We start from the raw sequence: 23,665 nt of genomic DNA, 5'->3' as shown, positions 1-23,665 counted from the left end.
TTTTAAAAAGATTTTTGCATCACCATGGCCTTCAGCAGAGATGGAAAACTAGATTTCTCTGTTCAAGATGAGGTGTAAGACATGGACAATGTCACAAAACTCTTTTGTAGAGAATGTTGTGATGAACTGACCAACCAACAAACCAGCTACTTGTTACTAGTGTTGCAGCTGTTACTGATATTATTTAGATTTGGTCTCACTTTAAGAGCTAATTGCCTACACATGGGATGAAAGCTGTTTCCAAATAAGAATTTGGTTTCGAAAAAACCATGGTTTTGAGTCCAGTAGCTAACTCTGATTGTCTGTCTCACCTCTTTTCATTTAAAGCTCTTCAGAGGAGGGATAAGGTTGCGTATGGCCATGTGTGGTACTTTGATGGGACTCAATTCTCCCAGCAGTGCCACTGGTATAAAATGAGCACAACTAAATGTGCACAGAGTGCACGGTGCTGTGCCCTGACCAGGACCCGAGCAGAGCAGTGGACGTGTGTCAGTGGCGTTTGGTTTGGCAGTGGCTGCAGGACGCAAGGCGCTGCACAAGCTGGCATGGCAAACGGATAGTGTGAGCAGAAAAAATTGGCATGGTTGCAGCAAACACAATCCCTGCTGTTGCTTTTCACCCTGCACACTGAAATTTAATCATTGCAACAGTAAGCAGCGGAACTCAGATTTTAATTAGCTGTCAGCCATGAAGTTCTCCCTAAAGCTCCCCATTTCCCTCAGTCGTGTTGCTGACCTACTTCCCAGCTCGTTTGCTGAATATGGTACACAACTCCTCTGGAGCACCAAGACATTAACTCTGCTAATGGGGATCCACTCTCTGAAGAGCCAGGCACGTCCCCAGCTCCTCCCAGCCCACCTCTCTCTGCAGCTTGCAGCGCGCGTTCCTCTCTCCCAGTGCCTCCTTCGGAGACCTCAGAAAGGCTGCTTCAGCTGAGGGATTTCTGTGACATTTGAGGGGAGCTGAGGAAAACAAGAGTTTGTCAGTGTTCGTGGTGCTGCTCATTAGTCCATGCAAATGAACCCTTTGTATCACCCAGCCTTAATGGCACTGGGACAAAAGAGGTGAGGCAGAGATGCAGCATTAACCCACTTGCATCTGAGAGCAGCTTTCATCTGCTTGAAAAGGGACTGGTTAGGAGGGATATGAGGCTGGGAGAAGGTGTCCCCCACTCCGTCACACACCCCTTTCCAGGCATATTCAGACCTTCATCATTCACAGTCTCCAAGAGAAAGGCGGAGTTGGGCTCTGAAAGAGTGGACGGCAGGGAGTAGGGGAAACAGTGAGCCCAAATGATGGGAGGAGATACTGTGTGCCAGGACTGCTCCACACTGCAGTGGCTACAGTTCACACTGCTTTTTCTCAGCCAAGCTAGCTGAAGTGGTAGCTGTTACAGCTTAGAGCTCCACCTGGGCTGTGAAATCTGCTGGACAAGCTGAGCAAATGCTCCTGGTTCTGCCTAGTGCTCCAGAAAAAAAATGCAACAAGACTGCTCATGTCCTGACACAACAAGTTTGTCATGGTGTGGGTACATCCATGCTTCATCGTGATTGCAGCCTGGGCTGTGCTGGGAGAGGTGGTCGCTTGCTCCAGCTACCTTTCCTTCCTTGTCTCTCTTCGCAGTCATGCAAGTGAACACCTACCATTGCAAATGTTCTTACAACCACTAATTGGTAGTCTCAAAATCATGGAGGTTCTCATGCCAAAGCTAACGAATGGTTCATTCATTCATTCATTCATGCACACCCACAGCTCCCTCCAACAGCAGCCTGCATCTCTTTGCACAGTTGGTGGAGGAGGTTTCTGGGTATTGTCTTCATATGCAGAGCAGAAAGACAATTCCTTCCTGCAAAGGCTGGGGTTACTGGACTGTGGAGTCTCGAGCACAGGACCGAATGGTGCAGGCCAATTATCTGCTCAATGCCTTGGGAAAACAGACGTATGAGCTCCTGCACTTTTTAGAGGAGAGGGACACAAACCCTCAAGTATTTCTTGGTTGAAAAATTCCAGCCTTATATTCGCTCTAAAAGAGACAAGTGGTCAGGGCAAGGTCAGCCTTCAGCTCAGCCACAGCATGCTCACCTCCGAGCAGCTGTCCTACCACCCTTTCTTGGCCCCGTCTGGAACATCTCCTCAGTGGGATGCTTTGGTCTCTGCTCCAGCTTTCGTGGGTTCAGATAATGCTGGAGTGTAACCAGTGAGTCCTCACTGGTTAGTTGTCTCTGGTCATGGTTTTCCTTGAGTCCCACAGGAGATGCCAGAGAGATCCTGCAGGAGCAGATGTCACCTCTGGCTTGCCATCCATCTGTCTTTGCTCCTCACTGCAGCAGACCTGGGCATGCGCCCACTTCTCTGGCTCTCCTCTGCATGTTCTTGGCAGAGACCTGGAGATCCCTGAGAGTGGTGTTTCTAAAAAAGATGCTCAGAAACATAGTTTCCAGCAATTTGAGCATTCACTTTATCTGTCACCTTCAAACCTGCCTTTGCTGTTAGGAGGAGAAATCAGACATTTAGAAATGTGGCAGATGGAGTGGGTCACAGCAGGGCATAGGAAGGCCAGTTCTGTGTGCTGGACATCGTACACTTCTTTTTCAGCTCTCCAGGCAGTAGGTCCTTAGCTGTTTCCAGGGTCCCAGGGAGGTCTGAGCGTGTGACAGTTGTCCAATGCCCAGCCAGAGGTCTTGGATGTGGAAGGTGTCTCCTATGCCTGGAAAACTGAGAGTAAAGACTATACCCCAGGGAGAAGGCAATGCTCAATGGGATGTTTTGGCACGCCCATGAAAAATTGGCATTGTATGGTTTGCTCTCACTGCAATGCTTTGGGAGCCCACAGAGGTAACTGGAGAAACCATGCTTGTGCTGCTTTCGAGCTTTTCCCCAAGTACTTGCTCTATACTGTGTTTTATGCAGGTTTAAACAGCAAATCTGGAGCACTAATTGATGACCATAGCATTTAACAGCTTGGGAGAGAGTTTTCCTGGAAGAAGCATTGACTGGCCAAATTTTGCAGACCACTGCTTGTGTGTGTCAGACGCAAAAGAGTATTTGCACTGGAAACCACCTGCCATGTGGGGGTTGAAAGAGGAACCAGTTATAGGGGCTGGGCATGAATTTAGGGAGCTTGGAAATGGGGAGAGCTGCATGTATTTTGCAAATATCTAGTCTGCAAAACAAGCCACACACTCCTCTCTTCAAATTCTGCTTCAGAATCTCACTTCTCTTTTTGAAAAACTGCTTTCTGGTCATCAGGGATATACAGGAAAAATTCAATGTGTGTGCAGAATGACTTCAGCATCTGGGCTTAATGTAAGCGATGTACAAGGTGCAAACTGTCTCCTTACTCGTCTTGAAGGAGTAGAAATTCAAAAGCCTTCCGGCAGCTGTCATTTGTCTCAACAGCAGCGCATGCTAATACTAGCATTTCACTCCCATCCCCATTTCACAGGCAAAAACCAGTTCCTAGCCTGAGTCACTGGAAAATGAAGGACCAGATGTCCCTTGCTGAACTGCCTGTCCCTTAGCATCTTTTCCCACCAAAAAAATGAAGCTTTGTTTTCCTGCTACAAAACTGCAGAATACAGGAACTAAAAATGCAGATGCAACGTCAACTGAAATGCATTTCCCAGTGAAAGCAATAGCCTTGGGACTCTGCTGCCTCAAGATGAAGGTCCTGCAAGGGGCCACAGACTTGCAGTGTGCCAGCCCCGGGGCAGCACTACAACCAAGCGGGCACTGGCACTCTCCACTTGATGCTCCAGTTCTTTTCACCACCATCCCAAGGTTGCCCTGGCCTGGAAAAAATTTGGCTGGAAAAAAACATAACACACCCCCCCGCCCCCAATCCAGAATTAAAAAGCAACAAATGTTGTGTTCTCTGGATTTGCCTTCTGCTTTTGAAACCTAGAGATCTGACGTTTTCCAATTTACTTGGTAATCAGAAGTAAGCTAAAAAAAGAAGAGAGATGAAATAGTAATATGTAATCATATGACTCCAGGAGCTGGGACTTTAAGAGAAAAGTGCAAATACCATGATAATGTGGCAATATCTGGGAGCCGTGTCCTGCAAACGGAGGACTGTGCTCCTTCCTCAGCAGCTCCTGTCTCACATGAGGCCGTATCCCTCATTTGATCTGTGTGCAAGGTTCCCATTGCTGTCAGTGCGAGACACAGGGTGAATTGGATGTAGTGCATGACTCCGGCTGCAGCCCCTGATTGTGAAGGTAATTTGGCCTCCTCTGTACCATCTGTTTGCCAGCCTTGAGTGAGGCTGGATATTCCAGGGAAAATAGACTTTTTTATTAAAAGTGAGAAGTGACTGACCTCAGCTGCATAAAGCACCTTAATTATATTTTATTTATATATTCCAGGTCAAGAAAGCTGCTGGAACACCTTGCAAAAACCAAGCCCATTAGGCAAGAAGATGTGAAATGAATTCCCTTAAAGGGAAACTTGTCTTCACTATAATGGGCTTTAATCTGTGCTGTCCTTGCAGAGTGGTCAGAAATCTTGCCTCCTTGCTGCTTTGACTTTACTACCCTCTGTCTCAGCTTTGCCTCGTTTCACCTCCAAGTGTCCTTGCCTGGCTGGGTGTCCCTCCAGCGCTGACCAGCTCCACCAGACATTAGCCCCTGAGTCCCGGGGATCGAGCGGAGCCAAGGAATATGCTGTCCACTGTTATCAGCAAGCAGCAGTCAATTTTAGACCACAAGGACCCGTGGCACTGGGAATTTCTGTGCTCCTCAGTCTTCCCCAAGGCACCTTGGAGAAGGCATGTGCCCTTGCTCCTGGCTGACTCTGTCCCTGCAACAGCTGAGGCAGCAGCACGGTTCTTATCCTGGTTCGCTTCTCCCCCCACAGCTTAGATGCGAGTCCAATGGACTGGGGCTCCCACTGGTGCACACACAAATCTTGCTATTTTGGCACAGTTTGCTCTATTTGCACTTCTGAAGATGTATAGACTAGAAATGCTTGTCTTCTCTGTGCTGCACGCTCAAGCAGCAGTGAGGCAGTAACCAATGCTGCGTCTCCTCAACATAGTAATTGAAGCTCTGCGTGTGAAGAGAATTTAACAAAAAAAGAGAGAGACGTAAGAAAACTAGATTTAACTTCCGGATTACTTAATGGTTATAAGTTTGGGTTTTTTCTGGAGATTTTGGAGAAATGAAACTGCACCGTTTGTGAGACCGGATTCTCCTTTCAAATTCCCCATGCTGTCACGTGCCAGTCTGTTCCCCCCCTGGAATTTCAAACATGGTCTGTTCAAAAGCTGCTCTGAGCTAAATGGATGTTGCACAGCTTTCTGGATTGTGATGATGCTTTAAAACAATTGAAGAGCATCCTTTGCCACCACCTGCCTCATGGTTAGAAATCCCCAAGTCTCTTATAATAATCTTCTGCTCTTAAGGGAAGCTTCTGGCAAAACTGTTCAGGTTCTGAGGCTGTAACCCTGTGTTTGTATGTGCAGGAGGGACATGGATGTGTGTGTGCGCATGCATGCAGATGTTTCCTAATGCAGGTTGCGCAAGCTCTGACTTCTTCCCTCTGTGTTTCTGCTTATTCAGATGAACTCCTGCTCTTCTGCAAGTGTTCCTATGTCTTCAGCGGGTGAGACAATTTCCTGACTGTAGCCGTCAGTCCAGGAACATGGGCTGCTGTGGTGTTTCTCTGTGTGTAGGCTGGAGATCAGGGAGACGGGGCAGAGCAGGGACTTCAGGCTTCAAGCATTCCCCGGCTGCTGCTGCGCCTCCTGCTCTAGCAGTGCAGATGGTGCGGTGGCAGGTAGGGAGGGAATGGCAGGGATGGGAAAGTGTGACTGTATGGGGAGAGAGCAGAGATCTGGCAGTAGAACCAGTCCACTGGTGTGTAGGCAGCTGTATGTCTAGTAGACCAGAGTCTTAGCAGGGTTGATGGGAATACAGGCCTTCATCTTTCATTCAGCTCTCTTCCATGTACACCTCAGTCATTAAGAAAGATTCTGGCCCCTGCACCTCAAGACACCAGTGTGGTATTTTGGTATTTGTGCCAGGGCTGTTAACAGTATCTGGCATGTTATTTGCCATCAGTAGACTCCAGAGTTAACAGCTGTATTTACATGACCAGTGGCATCAGGAAGGCAGGCAACAGCTACAGAGCCACCAATAGGGAGAAATAAGAGAAGTGAGAGGTCTAGAAGACACAATTCAAGAGGAAACATTGCAGGAATGCAGACTGTCACGTCAAGAGAAGACACATATCCTTGCAAATCTGAAAGGATAGATGTTTCCCACTCTTACTGTTGATAAGATAAGAAGGCAGCAGGTTAAACTACAGGCAGGGAGACTGAAGTTTGACATGAGGAAAAGCTTTCTGTAGCCATGAAAGTAATGGTATAGGCAGCTGAATTGTCTGCAGAGAGGGAGAAGTCTGTGTCATGGGAAAGGCTTTAAGATCAGGACGAGCAAACCTCTGCTGAGTTCAGATCAGGAGTAGGTGACCTAGCTCTCAACATCATTTCATCAGGAAGATGTATCTGAGAGATGAACAATCAGGAGACATTCAGCACATCATAAAAAGAAAACCACTGTTGTGGTTAGTAGAGTGAAAGAAAAGAAAACCTGCCTTCAGGCTTTGGACAAAGATTTGGTGTAGGAAAACAGTCAGACCACTGGAAATGAGGCCACGCTGGGAAAGCAGATCTAGGCAGCAAAGTTATCCAAGCTCATGCAACCTGGGAGCAGACCAACCTTGGTTCCAGGCTGGCGGCCAATTTCCTGGGCAGATGAGCCATTTAGCCAGTGGGACACTGGGGAAGAGAGCTGCTCCGAAGCCCATGATATAGCCCACCTGGGCTTTGTCCTGTCAAGGTTTGTTCCAGTCTCATAGCCATTTAATTCACTTAGCAACCTCTTCCGTTAGTTTGTCGTGCTCAGCCATAGGAACCTTGAAGCTTACCCAAGCGCTCTCAGGAGCTGGCTGTACAGGAAGGCTTGTGTTGGAAACATTGGTCCTGCCATGGTGGTCCCTTGCCCTAGTCCTTCTGGGAGCCTGTCCCAATGTGAACTGCAAGTTGAGGTTTGCAGACAAATGGCCTGCCCTGACCAAACTGCGACACTAATGCGAAACTGCACAAGGACACACCTGGGCACTCCTCATAGCAATGACAAAACAGTGTCTTTGGTAAACCCTGGCTTATGGCTATATAAGATACAACATGAAGTAAGGGTATGAGAAGCTACCCGAACCTGCAGATCATAAGAAGAAGAGTAATGTATATGCAGCTGACCATCCCTGACCAGTAGTTACACTAACTAGACAGCAGCATGAAAAATAGTAGAGAAGAGAAACCTTGCATATAACAAAAGCAGGGTACTAGCTTAATTGCTGACTGAGGTAGAAATTACCAAGGCAACCGTATCGTGAGTACCAAATAAGTGTATAAAGTCAGGAAACCTGGGGCCAGAGAGGGAAAAGTAAATACAGGTGGATGGCTTGTCTGGGAGGAGAGAGACTTGGTAAAGAAGCAGAACCTGGGAAGAAAAAAAGGAGACAAAACCAGAACATAAGGTAAAGCAAGTGACATACTCAGGACTGACTGGGGGCTGTTGGTCAGCTCTGTGCTTAATTCTGACAGTTTGAAGCAAGACAATAAACCTGCTGTTTCCACCCTTCTTGTGTCCAGCTTGCCTTCAGGATCAGGAGGGACTTGGTGTGCTTTGGGATTAACGAGAGTTGCCTCCCTGCCACTGGCAAGGAAACCCCTGAAGGGTATGACCTAACCACACCGCCCTTCCCTTCCTTGAGAGCCTGACTCTGTCGTTCAAGTCCCCATTTCTCCTGACTGACTCTACAGAGGATCTTAAGAGTAAACATCGGCACCATAAGAGTTCAATGGCTGAGGACTAACACAGGGAGCCACGCGACAAATGAGGTACGTGTGCACGTGGCGTGACCTGAAGTATCTGCCACATTCAGCGTACCTCCAGCTCTTCAAAGAACCTGACTCACCGCAGTCCCTTCCTGTAGATGGGTTTGGGGGGGAAAGGAGTAGCTAAAGTGAAGTCTCTGCACAAGTCACAGCCGCAAAAGAAAGGACACGTGTCAAATAAAATCCACTCCGAAGACAAGAAATGAAGCTGCAACTCAGGATGAAGGCAGGGAGTTTGTGCTGGCAAAACATCAGCTTTATTAAGGTTAGAGTCTTCAAACTTGTCTTGTTCTGTAATTTTCTGTAGGCTGCATACATCAAGGCATGTTTCAAGATAATCAGACTGTCTGTTTCAAAGAGAAGACTGTTGAAATTGGGTATGTTTTTATCAACAGGGACAGAAAATGTCTAGAAAACATGAGTAGTGGCACAGCTTGTAATGCGTACAAACTTGTCCTGTTTTGTAGCATTCCTCTAGGTCTGTGCATCAAAGCATGCTTAAAAATAGTCTGCCTGGTTATTTTTAAGGTAAGAACACTGAAATAAGGGTCAAGGGCCAAAAGTTTTCTAGTGCATTATCATGGGGGTATGTCTTCAGGCATTTTAACACTTTAAGACACTGTCCAGGCACACATGAAGCAAGGCACACACCTAGACAGGCTTGCCCCAGCCTCTAAAAATGCAAGGACTGTCACTGAATTATGGATCCTCAGGTGGGTCTTTGGTGATTTATAATGGAGATTCTCAAGTGCCTAGAAAGGGACCAACTATTTTTTCTAAAATACTCATGATTTGTCCTGAATCTTACCCAATGATTGGTAGCTGAAAAGACAAATCATTGCCCCCTGAGCAGATTTTCAATGGCAGGCAGTACAAAATTTTCTTTTCTCTGATAATAAAACGTGCATGTTCTGGACACACTGTTCTCCTCCACAGGATCATAGAGATTCTCATACACGCTCACAGCACGGAACCTTCAAGATTAACACTTTTGTCTAGGTTAAGTTGGAGATATGTCACACTTCAGGGGAAGGATGAGGTTATCAGCAAGGCTCTAAAATGCTCTAAGTATCGGTTACTCTTGTTCTCAGAAATTTGCTTCAGATCAAATCAACTCAAGCCAAAAAGCAAATCTCTCAGTTATTGAGAAAGATGCTTCTTGGAGCACCTGTTTTCCACAACTAGCGGCAAAAAGTATTTTAAAATGAGAGAAACTTTTTAATGCATTTGTTTTCCAAGCCATGCTGTGGACTAGGCCCAGTTCAGAACACGGCAGGAACAGAAGGGCAGGACATCACATAAGGGTCCACTGTGGTGCTGGAGTTCCTTGTGTTAAACTTTTGAGTAATGTAGCCAGAGAGTGCAACGAGGACACCTTTCACAGCTGCATATCTCTCTTTTTGCAGTATTTTGCCCATCAATTAACGCTACCAGGAAGATTTGGAAAACCTGCTAGAAGGTTTCGACAAACATTTTTCCAAGTTGCTGATGAGCAACTTGGAAAAACACACATGGGAGGTAAATGCTGGAAGTTAAACCTATTTTAGCTTCTCAGTCAGGATATGGCTTCTGCCCTGTGCCAGAACATTGGTATAACACGTGGCTTACATCTGAAAGGTGTCACAGCAGGCAGCAGAGCAGCAGTAAACATCAAACATCACTGTTCTTGGACAATCAATAAAAATGGAGACCTGCTTATCCAGCTAAATATAGGGCAATCCAGAACATCTGTCTTGCTCCTGAACTGGGCATTTATCCTGGACAGGAGATGCTTTCACAGCCTAGCTTCAAATAGCTATGCTCTGAAAAGCAAGCTAAATCCAGGGGGTCATCTTGAAATAATAGTTGGCAGGCCAAAATGACTTAACATTTTAAATGCTTTAAAGGACCATATGGAATAAGTTACACCAGCGTAAAACAAACACTTGTCTCTCACATCCAGTGTTATTGTTAGCAGCTTATTCGACTGTGTGTATTTCTCAGCAGCGACAATGACTCACTAAATAACAGGATAATACCATGGATCACTAGCATGTTGTGGTCTGTGGCCACAGGAAGGGTTTACTTTTACTGTGTACATGTTGGCAGTCTCAACACGCTAGCAGCAAATCCAAATGTTTATTGCCGCATCTAGCGCAGAAGCACAAGATCTCTGCTTGGAGCCTTTCTGTAAGCCAAAAAGGTAACATGGGGCATTTCTAATATCATGCTTGCCAAACTGCAGCAAAAGCAATGAGCTGAGAATTAGATGCTGGGAAAGTAGATGTCACCTTGGTTTTGCTTCCTTGTTCCAGTGTGCGGATATGGCAATTGCTGATGCTGGGAATCAGCATGGGAGGGGGCTGTTTCAAAGAGATGGGCTCCCTATTCCCACACTAAAGCCTAAACCTTGATGCACGGTTGCCACTTGTGGAAACAGGCATCAAAGCAAGCTGCTTTGGAAGGGTGTAGAGGTTGTAGGGCAAGAGGTAAGACTGGTCCATCAAGCCCTAGGCCCCCGCAGAAAGCTTGAGAGTGGTCAGAGCGGCCTCAGGTGGATGAGCACGTCCCCTCAGATGCTTCAGGACTCTTCAGGCTTCTGCCTGAGGCCTGACACGCTGAAGCCTGGCCCAAATCACTGCGGGCCAAGCCCCTCCATCACCTCTGCTAAGTTCACGTCCTGTCCCTTGCTTCCTATGCTTGTTGAACATTACAGGTAAAACTCAGCATCTTGGTGAGATCTCCCTGAGGCCTGGGAGACCTAGCTGCCTGGAGGAGTGTTTTCAGGTAGATAGCCCATCTCCCAGTGGCTTGGGGCTGTGCAGGTAGCCCCAGATGGCAGCATGCCATTTGTCTCCTTGCACATTGCTGTCCAGGCCGTCTGCAGGGACCCATCTAGCTGACAAAGAGGAGACCACAACCCCATTCTAGCCATGTTGCAACAGAAGGGTGTCCAACACACCTCAAGGTAGAGAGGAAAGCAAAAAAGGAACATTTCATGTGCAGAAGTTTCCAACAGGGACTCAAGGAAGCCTTGCTGGGGGGATAGAAAAGCAGCAATAGTTTTGCAGGCCACGTTCCTGCACTTTCCATGTTTTGTTGCTCTTCCATTTTCACATTTTCCTCTAGTTTTCTGCTTTTGCTTATATAAGAGGGAAAGAAAAGCCAATTTGATGTTCTGATGAAAGGAAGGACAACTCTCTGGAAGAGCAGGAAACGGTGTGTGGTGGTTTCATGCGGGATTAGTCTGGAAACTCCAGGGCATGCCATGGTCTGTGGGATAACCTGGGAAACATCCCAGGGACAAAACTTCTGGTGAAATTCATCCTGCACGGGATGAGGGGCTTGAAAGCACTGGCAGACTGAGGGTAGGAAAAAGGCTTTACACACTGTTCAATATAGTATATTCCCACAGAGAGAAAAACAAGCCAAGCACTGAATCTCCCAGCCTGGTAGGGGAAAATCTATACCTAAACAGCACTCCTTGGCAGAAGAAGTTCCTGAGTGTTTGTCCTCTTTGGGTATTTACAGACAGGTCATTAGTCATTGTTAAGCTGAGTAGAACCCAGACTAGTCTGGGGCATATGTTTTCCCACTGTACCTTTACCCAAATCCTGACATTTTCCAGAATCCCAGTTCTGTGAGTATCTTCGTTCTACCTAGGCCCAACTTTCTGCATAAGTAAACTGATGTAGAGTTTTCCAGAGTGAAATGTATGCCTCCTCTCCTCTCCTCTCCTCTCCTCTCCTCTCCTCTCCTCTCCTCTCCTCTCCTCTCCTCTTTTCACCTCATGTCTCTGGAAAAGGCTCAGCTAGAGATACCACAAACCAAAACCTGCATTTTATGTTAGCAACGTCAGAGTTCAGCATTCCAAGGATTTGGGAAAGATCCTAAAAACAAACATCCCAAACTCAGGAGGAAGTTCAGCATTAAATATAAAAGAAATCCAAATATGTTGAAGTATGGAAATCAAAACAACTTCAGCTTTGCCTTGCAGTGACCCCATGCAATAAGAATACATTTATGATTAGATCACAGTGACGGCTGGAGCCCTAGATAAGAATAAACTGAGTTTTGAAGACCTCCAGATTTACTGCATCGTTGCTATGTTTTTCCCTCATGTGTTGCCAGAATAATGCTGAGTTTCTTAAAGGATCAACTCCAAAATGAATGTCAAGTCATAAATTGCCTGCTTTACCTATAAATTGGCGGAAAACACCACCACTGCTTAAAGCCGTCCTGTTTTTGTCTCTTCCCATAGCAGCACAGATCAGCAGATGGTGGGTCTGAAGAGCGAGGCTCACGGCTGGAGTCTGTCTGAAGCACACTGGAACAGCAGGAGATCTCTGCAGCCATGTCCCTAGCCAGCCTGCTGGCACATCTTGCCGACCGCTTAGGGAAAACAACCTGGCCACCTCTAAAACTGAGCCTTTTAGCTCAGGCTCATGCAACTCTGAATTCAGGTTATTTTTTCCTGCATTTATAAAGAGGCTTTCTCCATTTGCTGAATGCCTTGTCTGCAAACCCCAGCACTGGGTTTCCTCCCATGTGAGCACAATTCAGCAACATCGTGGTGCAGTTTGCTAGTGAGATGCTGAATACCTGAAAACTTAGTATTGTCCAGAGCTATTTTATAAGAGCTAGACTCCAGCTTGGCTTTAGAGGCAGCTTGTATCATGGGACGGAAATTTAGGAGTAGTTCATGTCTGTAAGTAAGTGACCAAAAAATGACAGCTGGATTTAGACCAGCTGAGGCTATTGAGGGTTATTTACTCATCTCTCCATGCTGTGCAGTTAGTTATTACACACAACATTTTTATAAAGAACAAAAAGTTTGTGAGACTGGATGGCTGAATCTAATACAGTGAAACAAAAACGGCAGCACAGTTTCTCTAAACCACAGGCTACTTTCACCTCCCATCTGAAGTTCTACTCTTATTCAAAAGGATTACGGCCACGTGCACATAGAAGATACTGGACATACTTGTGCTGCTACGCATGAGATTGCAAGCAGTGAGTGCTGTGGTACGTGCTGCAGTATTTACACGTGGTGCTTGCAGCCTGCAAACACAAACTTTTCCTAAAATGCCATTCCCTCTAGAAAACTGCCTGTCTTTGTGAGTCCTCTGGTGAAACCCTTCCCAGATAGATCATTGTCCCTTACCTTGAAGAAGGAGAGACAAGGATAGGAAGATGATGTCTGGGGAGCAAGAAAACTAAAGAAGCAAGTTGCCCATTTTCAGGTTTTTTTGGAACATCATATTCTTCAGGCCTCAATTCCTTGGACAAATCAGATTTGAATTGGCAAATGGATCTGCAGGTTTCTAGGCTGGGAACAGACAGAGCCATCACATGAAGCCCATTTCTCTAGAACGTAGGCAATAAAATGTATCTGGCCAGAGAAGCGGATCAGTCTGTCAATGTGTCCCCAGAATCTGCTCCAAACTTCTGACTTTCTAGAGAAAAGACAGAGATAGTGTCCAAACTGCATCCTTCAGGAATCACCACAAAAATATTGAAGTTGTCTGAAGGAGGAGAATATACAGTGGGCTTACTTCAAGCCAGACTCAGTCTGCAAAATCCTCACTGAGCGACTTCATGGTGTAGCTCTCCCCTGTGTGATTTGTTTTGAGGATGCTCTCTTCTTGGGCACACTACAAACCACAAACACAGCTTTCCCTTCTCACAAGAAAATCTGAATTCAGAGACCAGTTGTGGATGTCTGGTGCAAAGCCTTCTTCAGACCTGATGTCTGACAACCAAGTGTGTTGGGTTTTTTTGAAAGCCACTAAGATTTAGGAACACAAAGTGCACCTAGAAGTCCTGCGTGCCTTTGGCTCCTTGCATGAGACACACAAGTGCCACCGGGGCGAGGGCAGCTTTACCCTTGTCCACAGCTAGCGAGAATAACACTGAGCTCAGCTTTGCCCTTGTTACTCAAGTCCTGGGTTTCGTGCTGCCCCGACTCAGCTCGCAGCCTCGCTCTGTCTGATTGTGAGAAAGAGCAGAGCTCCCCCTTCCCCCTCTCCTCCCTGCACTCTGGCAAAGAACGCTGCGTGGGAGGACCTCGTGGCGGATGCTCGGAGACTGCAGCACTCATAATGACTAGTCACTTATAAAAGACACGTTAGTGATACTATTGCTAATGCTTTATATGACTATTTATATTCATGTCTAGGGTCTCCGAATGAGATCTGTCAGCTTTGCACAAGGGACCAAACAAACACTAGCAATACCCACGACTAATCAATAGTAAATATTAATAATAGCTAGTACACTGATAGTAATAATAATAAACATTAGTGATAACACAGCCTGCCTGAAAATGCTTCTGCTAGAGGGAGGGAAGGAGGGGGCGCAAAGGTCGGTCTGCCCTGGGGCTGGGAACCCAGTGATGACTCCTGCTACCAGGGCTTTGTCTATTGGGCCACACTGCCTCAGGCCCTAGGCCAAGTGGGAAGATCAGATTAAACAGGTCCCAGCTCCATCCTGCTCCATCCTCTTCCCAACCTGCCCAGGACAACAGCTGGGTAACGCCTTGCTCAGGGACCATGTACATCAGCTAGTCTTTGTCTCTGGAGAAAGGGAAGCGCATAGCCTCAAAGAGATGGGAAAAAAAAAAAGGAAAAATTGGGCAAAAGCTGTTATCTATCAGCAGGCTCACAGCAACCTATAAAACAGAACCATATCCAACAGAAAATAGAAGCAATCTGAGTGTGAAATGCAGAAGTGTTCTTTCATAGCAATAACAGCAAAAAGGTTTATTTGTTAATGACTCAATAGCAATTAAAAAGCTATCTATTGACCCCAATTACATAAAGATTAATTTCTGTGCTAGCATTTCTATGGACAGATGATATGTATTTAAAAGGTACCTGTCAAAAAAAATCAAAGTTTGCCTAGCACAGACAAATTTCAGCTGCAGCTTAATTTTGAGTATTTTCTTTTCAGCACTTGAGAAGAAACCAGACAAAGAGAAGATTTGTATTTCAGTGAGTATAACAAAGAGAAATGTGGGAATATCGGTGGGAATGCTAGCTAAATAAGGGGAAATGAGGGCCATACCTATGGGCCCTCTCGACTGCAGACTCTACTATGGAGTTACAAGCAAACATTTCCATTAGGTTCTTCTTATGTAAGGACAAGGGAAAGCATTTTCATTCTTGAATGGGAATGTTTATGACATTTGTGGTCTAGTAATTTCCCCTTACAATCATCCTTCATATCTCTGGAAATCTCCTACAATTTCAGTCATATTCCCAATATTATTTTCAGTTCTTTCTGTATAATTTCACTTCACCTGCTCTAACGTTTTTTCCAGTCTATTAACCACCTGAAAAATGAGAAAGCTTTACATAGCACTTTGCAATGAGAGTATGAATACTGTATTATAACACCTGAAAGCACATGAACTGTTACCCAAATGTCATTCTGTAGCATTTAAAGAAAAATATCATGTTTAACTGTACCACTGCAAACCAACAAGATTTTAAGCCAAGGCTACAAAAAGCTTTCTTTGTGTTCTTTTTAACAAAACATTTCTGTGGAGAAAGCCTTTCTGCCAAAGGTATACTCTGCTTTTTTGACAGTGCCCAGCTCACAGAGCTAACACATTTCAGTGCAAGTTGGAAGGAGAGCTATTATTTCAGTGCTTTGGAAATATTCACAATAGCACACAGCTGTTTTCACTGGGGTCGACTTTCACAACACTGTAATGGCAGTTAAAACTGTACCAAAAATCCTTGCACAGGATGTAATCAACCTCAAATCTACAGAGAAACATTGAGAAACTGCCTTCAAGTGCCAAGAAAAACAACAGTCGTTTACAACAAGCTCTTCCTAATGTCCAGTCAGCTCAACCCAAATGAGACATGTTTCTCAAAACGAAAGTAGCACAGACCAGAGAATAAAAAACCCTTGACTGTTTTTATGAATTTTTCTAAATAGAAACATAAAAAGACGCAGACACTGGAAACCACCACCAATCCCTCCTGCCCCTCCGTCCACTGAAGCTCTAACATCAGTCAGTCTGTAAATCCAGTTCATGAGTGATAAAATTTTTGTATTCCAACATTTTTCTCTTGCCTGTTTCAGACACTTGGAAAGTTTCTGTCCCTCCAGCGGCAAAGCTGTTATATGTCATGTTCCTTACTCAGAGAGCTTAACTGCTATCCAGCTATTGGAGTCATCCCATAGCCCCAGATTTATGGCTTTTCTCAGGATGTCAGTCTAACTGAATACCTAGGTGTTCTCAAGAAATGCTTGAATTGCTTTTCACTTACCCCAGCCGAGTCTCAGCAGTTGTGGGTAAAGCAGAACGGAAAAAAGCCCTCATATGATAGTGTCTCTAAATTTACCAGAAAGAAAGGAGCTGGGGTGCTTGTCCTTTAAGTGTCTCTAAAGATGGTTTGCATAGCTGGATCTCAGCTTATCTATGCTTTTCTGCTTTTGCTTCCATACATGGATCTGTTCCCAACAGTAACTTCAAGCTGTCGAAAAGAAGCTATCTGGCAGCTTTCAGCTTCATCTGACACATAAATGAGCGAAAATAAATAAATAATGATCTTTTCTGCTGTCTCCCTTTTTTTTGATTTGCACCTCAGAACACCTTTTCTTTTTTTCCTTCTCCACAGAGTAACATTTGCTATTTTTTGCAAAGTAATTCCTAGGTGAGGGCAAACAGAAATAACCAAGGCAGATTTCTCTTCTCCATTTCCTGCAGGTTCACATCATTTTATTCTTAGAAATACCTTTTTTTTTTTTTTCTTTCCTTTGCTTTTCTTATAGGTCAGGGTTTTGCATGTTTGCTACTTGGAAGCATGTCAAAGCAATATACATCATGTCTGTAGCGAGGGAAGGTTAAGAGTCAAATTTTTGGAGAGAGGGAGATTATAGAAGAGCCACGTGACTGCTCCCAGATTAGCAGCAGTAGCAGGAGTAAGCATTCCTCTGATATTACAGTAGCCACTGTGGGACATGCCTGAAACACTGAAGAGTGGAAGCTGCAGTTTAGAAGCTCCTTGCAGATGTATTTATGAATAAATCACTCCTTGTTCTCCTTCCTACCTTCCATTCTTCCTTGGTTTCAGTTTCAGAAAGGGCAGATAAAGAACAAAAAAGTGCACAGGGAGCCCTGTGTCACAGGTCAGGAAAGTAGTCATATAATTAACCTTAACTCTGCCCTTTGTTCTCTCTGCTGTGCAAATGGGAATGTTAAGGTCTCCAGTGAAAGGGCAAGACTAAGTATATGTCATTATTATTGTATGTTATAGTGGCAACTGGGAGTAAAGAAGATATTAGGGACCTAATCGATTGCTTCAGACTGGGCTCCCTGGATGAAAGAAAACGGGTGAAAGACATATTCAGGCACTTAGATATCTAAGGCTGAATGTAGGTGTCCATACTCAGGCTACTTGCATTGAAAATGTCATCATCAAACTTGGTGGTTTGGATTTATTACGGGAGAAGGAAATTCCTTGTATATTCCCACACACGAATGACCTTGACTGTTTGAGATTTTTCCTAAACATCTGTTGAACACTTGGCAGAATAAAAGTTTTTGTAAGGGCTCACCAGCTCCACCTCTACAATTAATGATAAACTACATTATTTCATTATTATGTTACAAATTGCCCAATTAGAGATACTGCTTCAAATGGCATATTTGACTCCAGCTGTTTGGTGTCTCAGAAATTGGAGGGGATGTATGTGTCTGTGTCTGTGTGTGTAGATGGGGATCCTGGGAGGTCTCCAGCATCTACCTGGCATCCAGAGCAAAGACAGCTGCCCTGGGAGCACACCCCTGCATCCCAGAGCAAGCAGAAGACCCATGGAAGCACGAAACAGGCAGCAAAAGGAATCACTTGCAAGAGATGAGTAAGTATTGAAGGGGACCCTCCGGTTTCTAGCAGGCCAGCCAAATGATCGGTGCCTGTCATTTGGAAAGTAATGCGAGGAGAAAAATCCCTTCTGGAAAGCTGTCCTGGGGTTTCTCCAGCCTTTCCAGAGCAGAAGCCAAGCCCATCCTAGGAGGGTACTTGAAGGGGAATATATGCCGCTGTTGCCTGTCAGTCTCTATACTGACATATGCTGGCATATCTCAGGTCTATGCTCTAGTACGTTTAAGAACATGATTCAGCAAAGCAATTAAATTCCTGCTTAATTTTAAATATTGAATAATAGTTTTGACTTCATTGGGGTTATTAATGTGATTTTATTTCTATGCTTTACTAGGTTGTCCAGATATGGACATGAAGCTGCCACAAAGCAGCATAAAAAACAAAACAAGATTTGGCACTAACATCTGAGTGTATTTGTATTTCACAGGTCTATTGGCTTCCATGTATTGCTCCTAAAAAGTCTTAGGGTCTTGCTAAGGAAGGCAAGACTGTCGCTTCCATTCACTGCAAGTGTCCTCCTTTTCATGAAGGAAATGTTGAAAACCACCGCAAACCACAGGTGTGCCTAACCGAAGAAAACCACGCGCGGCTTTGCGAATAACACGATAATGCTGCACTCGCAGTTTTGGCAGCCACAAGGCCAAGGGGGTAGGCTGTTTTCTGGCTTTGATCTGCCCTTCTGCACAGCCGCCGTCTGTCACCCTCTGGATGGGTGACGCCACCCTCTTTGAACTCTGCTCCCTACACGGAGTGGACAAAGAGTTTCTCATATTTTCCATCGAGAGCTTTTCCATTCATCCCTGCTGGGAGAGGTGAAGTTTGTATCCAGGCATGTGGGTGATAAGGGGAAAGACATTTTCCTAAAGCAAAAGAAAAAATGCCGTGGCCTCAACACAAAATGGGCCCTTGGTCTTCAGAGCCGCTAGTGCTCTTTCCCATGCTGCATGCTGCAGTTCCAAGCCACCAAAGAGGTGCTGAAGTGTCTTTTATGAATATCAATGTGAATTTCGCAAGAGTGATTTAAATATAGCTGCCTGCTTTCCTGGGAGACCCTGTAGCTGTATTCTCACTGCAGCAAAAGCTGCACCATATGCCCAGCATTCGCAGCCATTTCCCAAAGACCGCCAGGGACTCGTTATTCTGCATTTGGCTTGTGCAGGGTTCCAAAATAAAGGCTTGCTGGGGAGAAAGGGTGGAGGGGCAGACTGCAGCTGACGTCTTCAACACGTTCAGATGTGCTGCTCAGGTGCATTTATGTAGCGTTACGTGCTACGAAAGCTGGACGCAGCTCTGAGCAACCTGATCTAATGTGGAAGTCAGCCCAGCTTTGAGCAGGGGCTGGACCTCCAGAGGTCCCTTACAACCTAAATTATCCTGTGATTCAGTGAGAAACTCAGGTTAGGATATAGTCATATGGCAGAGGAATAGCAAGGAAATCTGAACTCCTAGGGCACCTCGGTCATTTTCTGTCTGCCTGTTGTTTTTTGTGACTATCTTACAAACTCTCTGAGTGTGGTCCATCTCATTCCACATACACGGCTTGTCTCCAATGTTGCTTGAACTTTACTGCACTGCAAGTGAAAATCCACTATTTCCCCCCTTTTTTAAAGCAAAGTGATTAAAATGCAGTTGGGCCCGTGCCCAGGTAAAGCACAAGAAAGTCAGGTAGCCATTCTTTACTTGTGTTAGGTATGTAAAGCTTTGCAAGTCAATAAGACTTTTTCTGTTTAGGGTAAGCAAATACATCTCAAACCTGGGGAGTGTCCAATCCTTAGTGATTATTAAGTGATTGTTTATTTCACCAAGGTATAAATTGCTGTGCCTTCAGGACAAAGCTAATAGAAAAAATGCTAATTAGTGCTGGTCAGGAATTTTCCAGTGGAAAATTTTTCTGTCAGAAACTCTCCTGATTAGTCAAAGTTGAAATGTTCCAGGAGAACATGTTGATTTTGCTGAATCTCCAATACAACACGGTAGGCTGAGGTGGGTTGGGGTAGGAGTAAGGAGAGAGGGAATCCATCAAACCCCTCTTTCAGGTCCCCTGCCAATTTATCTGCCTGGCTGCAAGCAGTTTGGGGCAATCTGCCATGCAGACAACATGCTGGTGGACAAGTCCTGAAAATTCCTAATTCCTGGATGGGAGCGGTAAATACAGAAGTCAGGGAGCCTGCCACATCTCCCCAGCTCCCTTTCACTGGACACCAGGCTGGGAATGTGCATGCAAAATGGCATATCAACATTTCCAAAAGAGATACTTCAGTCAGCTAAATCAGACCTTCTCCTTTGCTTCCAAAAGAGAAGACTTAAATTTTGTTCTGGGATTTCTGCTGGAAGCAAAGGAGGATCTTGTCTGATACTAGCTGTGTTCATTTGGACTCAAGTTTCTACAGGTGTAGCTTCTCCATCCCTGATATGTAAAATCCAGATGCAGTGCTTTTTTTCATCTCATTCTTTCCTGCCTTCTGACAGAGCCACCTCTGAGGCTGAAGAGATGAGGATTGCAGCATCCTAGTCCCTGTGATATTCCTAAATTCAGAAACAGCCACACGGGCTCCAATTTACATGTAACTTGAGACACTTGAGGGCTCTATGGCCAGACTGGGACTGAAAAGCCCACAAGCACTGGGCTTCTGTGGCGGTGATTGGAGAAGTCTGCCGATATCAGCTCACCTTGGACCTGCACTGCAGGACTTGGAGACCACGCATGCAACCAGCAGCATGCTTAGATGGTGCATGCATCGTTGTATGTTTGGTCCTGGCTCTGCTTGTGCCTGCTAACTCCTTTGCTTTGCTCCTGCTAAAACTGTCCTAGCTCTTTGGACTGCCACATTTCCCTCCTGCAAAGAACAGCTCTGGAGCTGTGCATACATGGGGGTGGTGGACGTGACCCTTCCCTTAGCTAGTATCACCTCTTCAGATCCTGGGGCTGGCTGGCAGAACATGGCTCTAATGCTGATTAGAATACTGCAGTAACCAGGACTAAGGATACCCTGAATTGCCAAGCATTAATATTTGATGCATTTCAATATTTAAAGAGCTTGATAAGATAATTTAAGAAACATTGTCACTTTTTAAATTATTTGTAGACAATTTATAATGGAGCAAATCCACTTGGAATGAACAATATTTTGGCTAGGATAGACGTATGGCTCAGACAGCTGCCGACATTTATTTAAAACATCAGAGAGATGACAATTTTTAAATTCTCTGCTAGAAACCTCAGGTCTCAACAGGCCAGATTCCCAGCCAGTAGATGCAAGCGGTGTCTTAACATTGGTTGCAATTTTGTTGAGGGAAAGTTTTGCCTTTGGAAATAAAGTAAAAGAGACAGAGGGTTTCCCTGAAAGTTTTGTTTTTGGTGAAAATATTTGGGTTGTCATCTAAAACTTGAAAACCACAGCTGGGAAAAAAAGAAACTGCTGGCTGCCAAGAAAGAAGAAATAACCCTCCTGCCTTTTTTTCTTGATTTATTTGTTTTCCTGGAAACATCCTGGTGTGAGTGGCTACAGCAGTTTACACCTGATCAGGATCAGGCCCAATACCGATAGCATTGTCACTTGCTTGATAAAAGCCATATGAGTCTGCACAGAGTTCATTGTGGCAGTCACATCTCTCATACGTATCACATAGCTGCTGTGTGCCTGAAGCAGAGGGCAGGGAGTTGATGGCACAATTCATGCAACGTTAAAATGAGCTGCTTTATGTAACACAATATGCTTCAAATGCACCCAACGCACCATGGAAACTATGCGAGGGAAGCCAAGAAACCTCTGTACAATAGCACAAACAGAGACAAACAGTCTGTAAAGGACAGCACACTTGGTTCCCAGTGAGGCAACATTCTGCATCAAACATCCCCTTTGCTTCTGATTTTCCCATCCTGGTCATCAAGGGGGATCTCCAAACATGCCATCAAAACATGAGCTTGGGAGGAAAAATTCATACCTGCAGCGGATGCTGGAAAACAGGAGGTGCTGGTTTTACAGTGCATGGGAATTTTCTCCAGCCGCCCCTCGGTGGTCCAGAGAGAATAACTACACTTTCTTTTCTTCCCTAACCACCACTGGGGTCTAAGCCACTTCTTCACCTTCTTCCTCTCTGATGCTCCTGCCTGCCTTCCAAACACCACCCTGTTCTCTCAAATTGTATGAATCTGGGTAATTAAAAAAAAAAAAAAAAAATTCTCAACCTGCACTTGATGCGAAAGTGGAAAGTTCTCTTTTGCCTGGCTTTTCCTGCTGCATTGCTAGCTTAGTCCAACTCACTGCCTCTGCCTACAAACCATGCCTTGCTTATAGCCTCAGGTCTTTGCCAATCCTGCCATCCAGTTGCTTTATACAGCCAGCACACAAGGGCAGTGCAGGGAGAGGATTACTCTTTGGTGGTGCTGACTTTTACCTATGAAAACCAACTCATTGCTCCACAGATGCCTGGGCCAGGTGCATTAGCAACTGGAAGCTTGGTTTACAAGCAGAAACTGGGTGTCTCATTTGGCCTTTCTCTGTTCTGGTTCCTTCCTGTGCAAAACAGAAATGATAAGGCTTTGTTTCCACTGTTGTGTTTCTTTGGATTTAGGGGGCAAGTTCTGTCTGTAACTGGAGGTACAGAGGGACTTCTTAGAACAGAATGGTCTTATTCTGCTGGGTTCCTAGGTACGGCTATAATGCAGTTAGGAAAAGCAATTCTTTTTTTCACCAGTGAAGCAGGTGGCATATGCAACAACTGCTACGGCAAAACCCCTCATCTGTCCCAGAAAACATGAGCAAACGTGACAGAAGTGTAGCAATGCAACAGTTGAAGGTTTCAAAATGTTCACAATCTTATGCTGGATGAAAGGGAGAGGTGGAAAGAATGGAGTTGCGCATTTCCAGTCATGGCAAACCACCTAGGAGCAGGCACCCAAGGACAGGTTTTGTTCACCCATGACTGAATGTCACTTGCACAGCTCTGCCAGTCATTCTGCAGCCAGAGGGGATTTTGGAGCCCTGAATGGTTGAATATTGCGAATTTCAGAAATTTCTCTGCTCTACACTTCGCTTATGGCCTGATACTCCTTTGTCCTGAATAGACAGGAGACCCCATCTTTTGGTTTCTTTCCCTGCCATGAAACCATGACCAGATCCACGCAGGCCAGTGGAGCTGCCAGGATAAAAGTGGTGCTTTATCTGCAGAAAGCTTGGTCACAGAATTTAACCTGAAGGTGTCCGTCATTCTGGGAATCCCAGAGGTCTTTTTTAGCCTTCTGGGATTAGGAAGGAGTTTTCCGTCCCGTGGGAGGAGGTGTGTGGCTCAGGGGCTCCCTTGCTTCTGCAGTCATGTCGGGGTGATGGGATTTTGACAACTTTTCTCCGGAGTGTTTTCGTTTCTGTTCATCAGCTTGTTGGTGTGATAACATTAATCAGCACTTCTGTGGAAACAGTGCTTTTGGAGACGAACATTGTAATCAGGATGAAGAGACACTGATGAGTATTGCTAAAATTAAAGAGTCTAAATTCAGCAAAATTGCTTTCACTGGGAAAATGTATTTTGATGCATAGCCACCATTATCCACTAGCTCCATGGCAGCTTGACAAAGCCAGGCATGCTCGCAGTCAGAGGGGGTGGACCTCAGTGGGAGCCCCAGCAAAGCTGTTCCTCACACATTACGTTTTCCCAGTGGTACCTTCCTTGGTGTGTCAGTGGTCTCCCTCTTATGCTGTCATGTCGCCAGACACTTGCAGCAAGCAGCTTTGGCTCCCAGCAGGAAGACAGTCCAGAAACAGAAAACCCGGCCCATGCTTGTGCTGGAGGAACTGGCAGCTGCCCACTGCTTGCTGCAGTGCCCCTCATTCCAGACCATTCCAGACCATGCTGCCTGTTGAAGAGATTTAGGGTTTCTCCCTGG

General features: G+C 45.4%; 1 protein-coding gene across 9 annotated transcripts in view; it reads right to left on the bottom strand.

The window, feature by feature from the left end:
- The window catches only part of SLC8A1 (solute carrier family 8 member A1), a 141,054-nt gene extending 124,786 nt beyond the window's left edge, over positions 1-16,268 (bottom strand). For 5 of the 9 annotated variants that reach the window (XM_069805219.1, XM_069805221.1, XM_069805226.1 and 2 more), the window contains exon 1: positions 16,165-16,266. In XM_069805219.1, the coding sequence (XP_069661320.1) occupies positions 16,165-16,217 (53 nt within the window). In that variant the 5' untranslated portion in view covers positions 16,218-16,266. Of the gene's footprint in view, positions 1-16,164 lie in introns of all 9 variants that reach the window. The other 4 variants (XM_069805223.1, XM_069805225.1, XM_069805232.1 and 1 more) reach the window with 3 other exon arrangements.
- Between the last annotated feature and the right edge of the window lie 7,397 nt (positions 16,269-23,665).

This window comes from Haliaeetus albicilla, chromosome 17 (genome assembly GCF_947461875.1).
Source record: "Haliaeetus albicilla chromosome 17, bHalAlb1.1, whole genome shotgun sequence".
Lineage (NCBI taxonomy): Eukaryota > Metazoa > Chordata > Aves > Accipitriformes > Accipitridae > Haliaeetus > Haliaeetus albicilla.
This window is presented reverse-complemented; position numbering and strand designations above follow the sequence as displayed.